This window comes from Pterocles gutturalis, unplaced genomic scaffold (assembly GCF_000699245.1).
Source record: "Pterocles gutturalis isolate BGI_N339 unplaced genomic scaffold, ASM69924v1 scaffold25389, whole genome shotgun sequence".
NCBI lineage: Eukaryota > Metazoa > Chordata > Aves > Pterocliformes > Pteroclidae > Pterocles > Pterocles gutturalis.
In genome coordinates this window covers 1830-14309 of record NW_010131475.1, presented here as the reverse complement: position 1 = coordinate 14309, position 12480 = coordinate 1830, and the positions used below count along the sequence as shown (strand labels likewise).

At 51.8% G+C, this 12480-nt stretch overlaps 1 protein-coding gene across 1 annotated transcript; it reads right to left on the bottom strand.

Annotated features, from left to right (window-relative positions):
- Positions 1 to 3834: 3834 nt before the first annotated feature.
- On the bottom strand, positions 3835 to 12206 carry LOC104467026 (chromosome unknown open reading frame, human C9orf91). Its single transcript, XM_010080635.1, has 8 exons — positions 12101 to 12206; positions 10245 to 10354; positions 9557 to 9664; positions 8655 to 8804; positions 7497 to 7607; positions 5943 to 6023; positions 4843 to 5028; positions 3835 to 4014 (listed from the first exon to the last, which is right to left on the bottom strand). Exons 1-8 carry the CDS (start codon positions 12204 to 12206, stop codon positions 3835 to 3837), a joined length of 1032 nt encoding a protein of 343 aa, XP_010078937.1.
- Between the last annotated feature and the right edge of the window lie 274 nt (positions 12207 to 12480).

Here is a 12480-nt window from a genome sequence, read left to right as displayed (position 1 = left end):
CTCCCTGCTTCTGCTCCAGCGACCAGAGTCTTCCTCAGAATGGGACGCTTTGAGGAAGAACTGTAACAGGTAGAAGTTGCAAAAGTTTATTTTCTTTCCTGCTTTATCTTCCCTTGCTTGGTTTTGCCTTTAAATGTCACAGCTGCATCCCAGCCCCTGCCATAGAGGATGGGCAGGGAGCACCCTTTGGGAGGTAGGACAGACCCAGTCTGGGAGTTATCAGAGGGGTGAGGGGATGGAACCTGCTGAAGGACCACTTCCCTACGTCTCTCTGGGGCAATCTTTGTTATTCCAGGCACCCTGCTAAACACCAAAACGCATCACCACACACCCCAGCTGGCAGGGGGAGGTTTCTCACCTTGCTGTCAGTCCTCCACAGCCTCTTCCTGGCCCATTCAAAACACACAAATCGCTCCGACTTTGCAGATCACTCGTGCGTTGCCTCCAAGAGCAGCTGCTTCTCCCAGCCACCCCCAATTCAGCACAGGGGGTACAGCGAGGACCCTCCTGGCCCCTTGCCCCAGCCCCAGGACTGCTCCCAGGGAGCTGCTCCCACATCGCCCAGCCATGCTGCTCAGGCATTCAAGCTCCCTGTCAAAATGGAATTACTTCTGAACAGCAAACAGGACAATCTCAGCATGGGAAAGATCTGCCCCACCAATACCAGTCACACTGGTTTGTCTGAGTCACTCCTGGTTGCTGTTGTGCAAACATGCCCGGAGCTGCACCCAGGCAGGGACGCGTCCCCGGGCGGCTGCCACAGCGGTCAGATCGTGCCTGCGGGCTCCTACCTCTGCCAGGAGCCTGGAGGTGTCCCAGGAGACTTGCAGGGAAGACGTGGGGCTGAGCTGTTTCCCTTCTGCTGCTCCCATGTGCTGCGTACAAGGTGGGGGAGAGGGAATTGTATGCCCAGGAGGGTCCTATAAAACCTCCAGAATATCACCTTCCCCTAAAATAACAGCTGGGTCCTTAAGGGGGGGAGGAGGCAGTAGGGAAAAGGATGTCTCCCTTCACTAATGCCTTAATTAAATGCACATGAAGGAAAAGCAGAGCATTAGTCATCTGCCCTGCAACGAGAGACAGAACTTTGCAGAGGCCGCAGATGGGTAGAGCAAGGCACTGGGGTGTATTAGCGAAAGGAATTAAATTCCTCCTTCCAGCAAAGAAGTTGAGGTCCTTCTCTGCGGTGGGCTTTATCCACCCCCCTGCAGCAAGGTGGGTGCTGCTGGAGAGCTCTTGGTGCTGCAAACCTGCCCTGAGTCCCTCGCACTTACCTAATACTGCTCACGGCTCCCATCAGGAGGTTTTTCCAAGCACCTTACCAGTTCACACCCCAGCCTTGCCCTTCAGCAATAATCTTTCCCCCTGGCTAATCCTGAATCCCTCTCTTCTCCACTGCTTGTGCGTTGCAGATGTAAAGGCAGAGGTATCAGCAGCCCCCCAAGCAAGACCCTCGCTTCCCAGGAGCAATGACCCCGTCCCAGCCCAGCCCTGCAGGTCCTGAGGGTAAAAGCTCTTGTGGTCCTCCCCCGAAGGCCACAAGCTTTCTTCCCACTGGTTTCTCCAGGGAATCCGTTTGCTGTCAATCCTGCATCCCAGAGATTGGAAAATACCAGCTGATCCCTCCTATATCTCAACAAAGAAGCACAAGGATAGAAAATGTCCTGATCGGTCTCTTGTTAGCAGAATTTTCTAGCTGACAGAAAAAAAAATTGCCAACGTGTGTCAGATGCTCCTGGCACTTTTGGGCTGTGGAACACCAGGGGAAGCATGTGAGCCGTTGCATCCGAGCAGCAAATTGAATTTTTATGCTGTGAAACCAACTTGTGCTCCCAATGGTACTCATATACATTCAGACAATTTCCATGAAGGTAAAATCAGCTCCTGAGCTGGAGTAAGGAGTCTTAGAGGTTAGTTCTGTGGAAATCCCATGATGTTCTGTACCACCCCATCCCCATGCCCAGTAAGCTGTTGAAGATGTCCTTACTGGGAAGCCAGCACCCCGGCGTGATGCACAGCACCCATGGAGCAGAGGGCTGCAGGGACCGCAGTCGGATCCCCCCTCCCCACACAGTCACAGAGAGCAATGACAGCAGGATCGCAAACCCCGCACGTGCGGGGGGGAACCTGCCCGACCCCTTCCTGTGACAGCCCAGGCTGAACCAGAAATAAAGATGGATGAGAAGAGGCTGGCTGGGAGCACGGTGGTTTTTTTTTCTCCTGGAAGGGGTTTGCTGTCATGACGGTGTTTGGACAGACCGACGCTTTGGATCGTTCGTTGGCAGCACTCATTGCTGAGGCTTGCCTTGCTGCTCGTGTGGGAAGAGATGGATCTCATCTCACCATTGCTGGTGATAGAAACACCAGGGGAGGGAGCAGAGTCACCCTGCACCCTGGGAGAGGTGGCTGTAAGCTCCTGGGGCTCCAGGGCTCAGCATCTTGCTGCCGCCCTGAGCAATGGTTTGTCCTTTGGCATCAAAGCTTTCGTGGTACAGTATCACACGAGGGGGAGATGCTCAGTACCAGGATGGGATGTACACAGCAGAGGGATGTGCACAAACTAGTGACCTTCATTTTGAAAGCCTCCTGGCTTTGTGCAGGGCAGGTGTCCCATGCTGAGCTTTGTGAAGGTGGGAGAGGCACAAGCCCTGCCCAGGGGGGCTGCAGGGCTCTGCAGGAGGGAGGCAGGGGAGGAAGGCAGAGAACAGACTGGCATCTCCCACGCACACCCGCCCCAGCAAGGCTGGAAAACTCAGACCTCAGGACTTGATTCTGACCATTGCCGCTCCCTAGGACAGCTATGACCACCAAACCATGGTGAGGTGGCCAGGTAAGCATCAGTGTATGCGGTAACCTGAATGTCGTGGCAAAGCCTGGCGCTGGGGACAGAGGACACCAGAGGTTCCTGGGCCATCCAGCAATTCTCCATTCATGCACACAACCTCTTGCAGGCTTACTGCACTTCATTTCCCAGTCTTTCACAGACTCTATGCAAATGCTGGAGTCTCCTGCCCACCACTGGCTCCTCTCACATACTGTGTGCAAATGCAGGGGGGAGAAAAGAAGAAAGGAAAAACCAAAGGAAAGGAGCCTGTCCCAAAACGGAGCAGAAGGGGGAGTGTGAAAAGAGCTGTGCTCCAGGATAGCCTACCCCGTGCCTTCTTTAAGGCTTAATCCCATAGATCATCATGACCTCCATCACCATCCTCCCAGGGGAAGCAGCAGGTACCCAGCACTGTCCTGAGCTGGTTCTTAAGTGGGAAGTTTGCCAAGCCATCAGCTGAGACATTGTCCATGTCTGTCACAGGACAAAGCTCGCTGTCACTGACCACTATGTGACACAAACACAATCCAGAGCAAACATCACATTTACAACACCGCTATGCACAGATTTTCCCTGTCTTCCTTGTACTAGAAAACCCCACATACTTCATTTCGAAGGTGTGGGGCTGGCAGCTGCAGGTATTCCCCACGGCTCTCCAAGACCCCCAGCTAAGAGCAGTGGGGAATTTCCCAAAGGAGCTCCAGGACATCTCTGGATTGTTCCTGACCCCAGAGCAGTGGGGAATTTCCCAAAGGAGCTCCAGGCTGTCCCTGGGTTGTTCCTGACCCTAGAGCAGCTCCATCACAGCAAGCTGGTGGGCAGGCAGGAGGTCTCAGCAGCTTTCTGGCGAGTGTCTTGCATGTTTTATTAGAGTCACATTTCCACTCATTCATCTGGATAAGTCCAGGATGAGCGATTACAGCTCTCTCCTTTGCCCCACGGCTTCTTCACACTGTCGGGTAGGGACAGCTTGGACAGCTTTTTTTCAGTGTTTCTCCAGCCCCCTCCAGTCACCTGCCCGGGAACCAGCTCTGGCGTGTGTTGAGCTCGGTGGTCTCGATGAACTGGCAGAGACAGGGCACGCTGCCGTGCTCCAGGTGCCTCCCTGCCACCCCCCCAGGGAGCCGGCCGGTGACCAGGAGCCGGACATAGCATCCGCTGAAGATCACCAGGAGCTGCTGGGCCATCACCTGGAACGAGCACGAGAGGTGTCAGAGCAGAGCATCCACCTGCAGGAGGGGTGGATGACACATTAAATACCATTTCTCCCTCCTTCAAGGACTGTCCTTGTCTGAAAGAAGCAGGACAGGAGCCAATGGCATACATAACTGGCCCAGATCCCCTTCTGGTCAGCAATGCTGGCACACTGTCCCCACGGAGGAGGGACATGAAATGACAACTCAATGGTGGGTGGCCAGAGAGCCAGGCTGCCTGGGGACCTGCCTGCTCCGTCCCTGCCTCCTGGTGGTTTTTATTTGGGTTTTTTTTTTGCCTGTAGACCCCTAGAGAGCTTCAATCTGCAGGAATGTCACCTGTACCAAATTTGCTTCCTAACGGTGAGAAGAAAACTGTAAAAAAAAAAAATCAAAATTATCCTTTTTGGAGCTTCTTGCTGAGCGGGAATGAGGACACATTTGTTGCTCAGCACAGCACAAGTTTTTGAAGGTGTGCTTCATGGAGGAGACAAAGGCTGAGCACAGCCTCATCCCCAGCCTGGACACAGGCGCTGGGTCCCTGCAGAGACCCTGGGAGATGTCACCTTCCAAACAGCCCCCCCCACTAGCAGAAAGGAAAAGCCCCATCTATGAATTCCCCAAGGATGAAGCACTGGCTGCTCAGCAAGCGTTAACTGCCCAGCAGTGTCGGGGCTGGAGAAGGTGTGTGTGGACCTCCAGGCTCCCAGGAGCTCCTGCTGGTGAGAAAGGAGGTGTTCGCACAGCTGGCAGCTGCTGGGACCAGTTTTGGAGTCAAGGTGCCCGGGGAGGTGATTTCGTACCTCTGTCCTTCAGGGACATTACCTCCGGTGGGCCCTCGGGAACGAGGCGGAGCAGCTCATTGCACGTCACAGGCTCTTTCTTTAGGTTCACCCCACTGGGTAAAAGAGGGGACTCTTCGTGCGGAGCCTCCTCCTCTGTCCCCGGGTCGGAGCGAACCACCGCCTCCATGACCACGCAGAGCTGGTCGAGGCTGCGCCGCAAGCCCGCCTGGAAGGAAAGGAGATTTTGGGGGGCTCCAGAGGTAGGCAGCAACCATGCCCAAGGACAGCCTTCAAAGGGCACGATTCCCTCCTGCACGTTTTTTACTCCAGGGAGTTATCATCCCAAGAGTAAAACACAGCATTGGCCAAGAGCCATGGCCAGCACCAGGAGCCAAGTGCCTTCATCCCACGGCCCTGCTGCCATCAGCTGCCTCCTGTGCCAGCAACCGCTCCCAGCACGATGCTCACAGCCTGAAGCCGTGATGGAGAATCTTGTCTTGAAAAAGTACATGAGTTATATCAGTCAATATGGGGATTGGTGTGTTGCTGTCCATCCCCTGACCTGCATCGGTCGGTTCACCCAGGGAGGTGAGCAGCCTGCAGATTTTGTGGATTTTTGGAGGGTTGCAGCCCCTCTCCTCATCCCATGGCCATGGTCAGGAAGGGTGATCCAGTGCAGGAGAGCACGGTGTTTGTAGATTTATACACCCGCATAGAGGAAAATATTTTCTGAAGGCCAAGAGGACAAAGTTGTTATACAGTTAACTCAGACCAGTGTTTACTTATTCCTCAGGCTATGCTGTTCATTCCAGGTGGACAGCTCAAAGTGCCAGCTATTTCAAGTTGTGACATGTGCTTTCAAAATTTGCCCTCGATTCTTGATGACTTTCCTATTAAAGTTAATTATCAAGATAAACACGTACCACAGGACCTAGACAAATTCATGCTGAACTGGGCACCAATGGATGCAGCTGACCCACCTCCCCGTCTGTCCACCTCCCAGCTCACAGCAGAGGATGCCCAGGAGGACACTCAAGCACTCAGTTCTCCTTGCCCACCTCCATCCCACCAAAGCTGGGGTGCAGGGGCAGACCTGCCCATGTCCCTGCGGGGTCTCAGGCTGTGTCCCCCATCACTCACCCCTCGTGTCCTCTGCAGGTCTGCAATGTGGGCAGACAGGGACTGGAGGCAGCGCTCCGGGCTGAAGTGCACAAACCACAGCTGGGATGGGCAGGGTTAAGGAAGGGGTCTTTTCCTCGCTTCCCCCCCCCGCACCCCTCCCCGCTGGCAACCCTCCACCTCCATGCAGATCATGGTACCAACCTCGCAGGAAGCAGAGCAAAGGCAGCTGGTGCCCGTGGGATGCTCAGGACACAACACATTGCAGGGCTAAATTTTCAGCCAAGAGCATCTGGGCTAAGGCAAAACCTCAAAATAATGGGGAAGAGAAGGGGTGGCAGCGAAGAAGGACATTTCCCCAGAGGGCAGCCAGTCCTCCTTGCACATCCCCCAGACCCTGGGGGGGTGGCAACTGGGATAACCCAAGGCCATTGCCCATGGCTCATCTCAGTGGCCTTGTGTCTAAACAAACTGGTGGGTCACCTTGACTTAGCTCCCCTGCACTCCTTCCTGCTTGCTTTCCTTTGTTTCCAGGGATTCATTCCATTTATTTTTTACAAAATTTACTGTACTTGGTGCCTGTCTTCAGGACAGAGGCACTGTTTGTGAAGAATCGACCAAGAGCAACGTTCTGGGGATGCCAGTCCTGCCAGCTTGGAGAGCAGCAGCCCCCAGAAGGCAGCCAAAGGTCTGCCCTCATGTATCTACTCCAGCTTCCATCATCGAGGGGATTCAGGAACAGCGTAAGAGCTGAAGGGTTAAAACACACCTGACATTGGAGCAGACACAAAGCGTAAATCTTTGTGCTGTTTTCTGCTCTTGGGCAGTTCTGGGACACGTAGGTGGAGGCAAAGGCTCCTTGGATTAGTCCTCACTTACCGAGGTGCAAAACTGTGCTGGTCTGAACAAGCATGTAATTCAGGTTCTGAAGTGTTTCCTCCCCATCCTGCATGACTTTGCCCCTGCCCGTGCTCCTGCAGTATTCCCTGGCCCCTTCTCTGAGCCTGTGTTCCAGCCTTGGTTCCCTCTCCATTTATATTTCATGCCTCTCTTTATATGAGGGGGGAGATCCACCAAAAAATCTGGGAGACCATCCCTCTCATCTTCCTCTAACACTTTCATGCTGTCTTAAAATTATTTTCTTTTCCCCTAAATCTTTTTCCAGTCCAGAAAAGGTATCTCTGAAAAGCAGCAAATGAAGGACAAAGACTCCTGTTATCCGCATGTTGGTTTGGGGTTTTTTTGCTATATGCATATTGCTGTCACTCTGCTTATAAAAAGAATCATCACTGTCGTGTTCAGTATAAGAGACTTTCTGGAATAATTGTCTGCCCAAAGGAATAATCCCACTTCAATCTTTTAGACTCATTATTTCCAAATGCCTTTGGGCATATCTCAGTCCCCACTTATAGGAGAAGAAAAAACACTCAATCCCTCCTGCCACCCAATAGGAGAAAAACCAAATCCTAGAAATCCCACCCTCTGGAAATCCTCATGGAACATAATATTGATAAATACCTTCACATCGTTACCTTCCCAGGAGCGATACGAGCAATTTTCCTACAGAAAGGATACTTGCAGGATGTTGTGTGGCACATCCAGGACATCTGTAACCCCCAGAATTAAACTGTGTTTGATAAAGATTTCATTGACAGCTGCCAGCCTCACATCTGTATTCACATTGATCTGTTAAAGAATGCAAGAAAAAATAACAGACTCTACAGCAGAAGCTGGGCCAGCCTACAGCTACAAACTGCAGCTGGATAATCCCAAATACCGCGTCTCTGAAAGGAAAACAGGGACAGGATTGTCACCAGCCATCAGTATTGGCCTGGCCACCACTAGTGGATGCCTGTACAGCCAGAATCTCACTAAGGATTATTTATTTTATGTTTGAAGTGGAGTTGTCTCCCAGTATCATGCTGTCTCTTCCACCCCCCAGCAGCCCCATGAAGGGACTCCTTTCGTGAACCTCTGTGCACCCAAACCTTTGCCAGGTTTCCCCTTGGGAGAATTGTTGTCATTAGAGGCTTGCTCCAAAATCCATTAAGATCAGTGCAAAGGCCCCTCTGGATGTAGAATCAAGCCTTTACAATATTATTCTTCAGATCACTACTTAGACATTTCCATACCCCATGATTCCTACATTCAGAAGCTGACAACGGCCAAGCCGTGGATGCTGCAGGCTGGTTGCCTCTCGTGCTAACATCATCTCCACCTCGGTTTTATAATTCTATTGCAACTTCTGTGGGTTAGGAGCTGCCTTTTGGTTCTGAACCTGTTGCAAGGCAGGTGTGGTGGGGCCTGGACCATGACTGCGGAGAACCACAGCGACACAAGTAAATGCTGCAATTAATGGCAGCAGGCAGCCGAGACCTGAAGGACAGTTGCCAGAAGCAGGAGCCAGCTCTGCCGTTGAGCCCCCGCGGCTTCCCCCAGCTGTGGGAGGATGGACCATGCTCTGCAAGGGTTGCTTTAGCTCCGGCAACAGCAGCGCTTTGAGCCAGCCCGCCGGGCTCCAACGCCTACGTTCCAGGCATTGCAACACCCGACCTGGCTGAAGAACATCCCCTGCCTGCGCCTGATCTCTGAGCCTGCTGCAAAAATACTCCTTTCTCCTGGATCACTTTGTTCTTCACGTGCACCCGGGAGATGATCTGGGTCCTGGCACTTTGGTGGGAGGGGGTCCTGCCCCACGCTCTGCCTGCCCACATACCAACAGCTGCCTCTTACCTTCCTCTGGCGACGGTCGATGACCAGTATCACCACTACGGTGACTGCCACGGCAGCCAGGGTCACCAGCACGCTGGCCTCCCAGTAGCGTCCGAGGGAACACAGCTGGACAGTGGAGTAAATGTTTGTCCAGAGAGACACGTAGAAAACCTGTAAAAACCCAGAGAGACTGATGATGCTCACAAAACTATGAAAGTGAGAAAAGCCAAGGGAAGAAGAAAACTACTGGTCCCTTCTCCCAGGGTAATACCTCACAATAAATTAAGTCGCACGAGATTTTCAGAGGGTGAGAAAGGACAGAAGTTCTTTCCAGTAATGAATAGAGGAAAGAAAGGACTAGAAGGACTGAGTGTGCCCTAGTTTATTATAAAAAATTACCAGTCATCAAAGACAGAGAGTGAATTATTAATGATGATTCATACCTAGGAAGGATTTCAACCGAGTTCTTCCATTTAGATAAGAAATGCACTCACTGAGGCATATTGATAATACTTCTAATAGTCCCTGTATTTAGAAGGCTCCTATGCCAAAGCACTTGAGCTGGTGCACAGACTGCTCAATTACAGTAACACTCAAACAGCGGTGCTGACATGGGGCTCAAGGACTGTGCTAAGGACTGACAAACTTGGCCTTTGCATAAAGACAGGCAAAACCGAATCCATTTGGCCTTTTTACTTCAGATAACATGCATTTTGGCAGGAGGTTGCCCAGAAGCAAATATGACACGTACAGCACAGTGTGTCACAGCATCACCTCGCAATAATATAACTCCTTTGCGCTAGACAGGCACCAAAACCCGCAAAACACTGAGCACCAGTTCCTGCAATACTAGTGAAAGGAGGAGATGCATCTCAGCCAGTCCATGTCCATGGCAAGCCTGCGAGAGACCCCACGGTCCTTACCACGGCGAAGGCGATCTGGAACGCCCTGGAATTGTAGAACATGTACCGTCTGACTTCAGGCTTCAGGACAGCATCCTGGATTAACCTTCTCCACTGGTCCCCTGCCACCTGCTCAGGGAGTAAGCAGAAAACTAGACACCTTCCAGTTTCAGGCTCCCAGTCCCATCAGAACCAGCTTGGGCAGTCTCCATGGGGCCAGGCTGGCACTGCAACTGAAATCTGTGTCCCAGAGCACCCTCCAACAGAGCACACCTCCAGTCTCATCCGTACAGCTGTCACAGACTGAAAACTTGTGTTCTTGCCTCATTTGCAGTGAGAAATATCTCCCCGGAAAGTGCAAGGAAAGTCACAAGAGACAAGCACCTTTTTTATGTCAAAGGAAAAGACAAGACAAGACAGATTGTCCCAGGGATGCTCCGTCCCATCAGAGCAACTTCCAAGCAATTCACTAGAACCTACATCGAATGGGTTTCTTCACGGAGGTTTAAGCCAAGATCATTACAGTTGATTTGCAGCCCGTGGGGAACAGACTGAAGTTGAACTGAAACAAGTGACTCTCAAAAAAAAATTAAAAAAAAAAAAAAAAGAAAAAGCTGTGTGTGATGTGGGTGCAAATGCAAATGACGCTAATCCAGCTAACTTTCACTCCTGCAGAGTCCCCAGGGGAGAGAACGCGTGAGGAGCTTACCTGAACCCCGAGGGACTTCAGTTTCTCTGCACAAAGCTCCATGTCAAAGGAGGTGGCTGAGAAGTTGTTGTCCATGTTGAGCACCATGAGCACCTGGCCATTGAGGGGTTCTGCAAGAGCCCAAAGGAGTCGTGAGCATGGCTCTGGCACATTTTTTTTCTCCCAGCATCTAAGGAGCATCTGGCAAAGGGAAGGCTGAGGAACGCAGAGCACCCTGAGGTGTTTTAAATGGATCCAGAATCCCCCTTTGGACAGTTCTAAGAACATCACAAGGAGCTTTGGAAGCAGCCTGATGTCCCCTGTAAGGAAACAGCCTACAAAAAGGGAGGAAACCCCAAACACATTCCAGGAGCCAGCAGTCAGAGATAACATGATGCTCTGATCTTCGGCAGGATAATGTCTTGCCTCACTGATCCCTAACTGAAAGACAATGGACTGAAGCTGCTCTGTGTTTCTAAAGCTATCTGCCTCTTGGAGACATTCCCCATTGCCTACCCACTCCACCCACCTAAAGAAAATGCTTGAGCAATCAAATTACAATCCCATTGTCTGGGATGTGGCAGGGCTGCCCTGAAGCATCAGCCCCATAGGTTCTCCAGCTCCAGAGGTGCTCCTGAGCTTGGCTCTGCTCAAGGATCTCAGCTTCCCAGTTTCAGCTAGGGCTAGGATCAGAGATGTCATCTAGGGACCCAAGTTGCAGTCAGGAGCCCAGAAAGTGTGAGGACAGCCTGTCCTAGATTTGAAAGCAGGCTGCTCAGAGCCGAGGCAGAGGAGAGCTGCCATCTCCAGGCATCCCATCTGGCTCTCATCTAGAGTTTACACAAGCTCTGCTACGTCAAGAGGAAGAGATCGGGTGTGAGGAAGTGGCTGTTCAGAGGAGATCCTGTTTCACTGACACGTTCCACCCAGCTCTCCTTCCTCTTTGCAGAGCCGGTGTCAGGCAGGTCACCGATGCTCCCTGCTCGGTGCTCGCCCAGGCTGCGGCGCTGGCTGGCGTACAGCCTGCACCCACCCTTCCCTTCGCTCCCACTTCTGTCCTCCCTCCTCATCATCTCTTCACTGCTCAGGAACAGGAGATGCCAAGTGAAATGAGGCAGTTACATTACAATAGGGTGTGATTGCATGGAGTCAAAAAGAGAAGAGCAGATGCTCTGAAACCTCCAGGATAGCAAGGTCCTGCTTGTTTGCTGAGGTTTATCTCCTCTCAACACAGAGCAGTGGAGGTGGAGCATTAAAGCAAAAGTAAAAACAACAGCCGCAGCCTTGGGCTCAGCTGTCCTGTTCACCGTGGCATTGGTCAACTCCCTTGGCACAAAGTCTCGCAGTTGGGTGCCAAGCTGGGATATTCGAGATTTGCAGAGGGGCTCAGCTCCCCAAGCTCTGCTGGGGTCACAGGAGCTGCTTCACCCCTGCAAAGACTGGGCACTGAGGAGGTGCCGTGAACTGAGCAAGCAAAAAGGGCACCCTGGTGCTGTGCGTGGAGGTCTCGGTGAGAACAGCCATCCCACGGCACTGCCTGCGGTCTCTACACGGAGCAAATTGCTGCCAGGGAAGGGAGTCACTTGGAAAGCACAGATCAAGGTTCCCAAATATCCCTTGACTTTTGAGGGCTAAGAGAAGAGGACTTCCAGGGTCCTGATTTTCAACACATTGATGCCCATTCATTCCTATATATCAGGCTTTCCAAAGAGTCCAGTTGTGTCCATCCCCTCCCCAAAATGCTGAAACATCTCTAATTTATTTCTGCAAATTAGGTGCTGTTAATGAGCATCTTTGAAAAATCTGTCTTCTGGTATTTTAAGGGCATTGTACCCAGTGCTTCCTTTCTCCTTATCATCAACAAGTTGCTCACTTACCTTTCCCCCATGGCAGGGATCCTTCCTTTAAATCACTCTTACAATGCAGGATGGAGGAAAATGACCCATTCTTCTCAATTCCACCCACTTGGCTTTTATGGGCCATGCTGAAGGTGCCTCTCCTTGCGGCACCCTATGTCGTATTGTCAGAAATTCAGCACTTTGTGTATTCGCCTTATCTTCAACTGCTGAGAAACGCTGATTCAGCCCCAAGGCAGCCACTTGCTCTCCTCGTTGGGGACCAGATTGTGAAATCTTCATTCACACTCCCACTGACATCTCTCTTCCTCGAGATCTTGCTTTCCATGAGCAAGGAGGCATTTTCTAGGCCTGAAAAGTGGGAAAAAAAAAAAAAAAAAGTCCCAAATCTTGCAGAGACA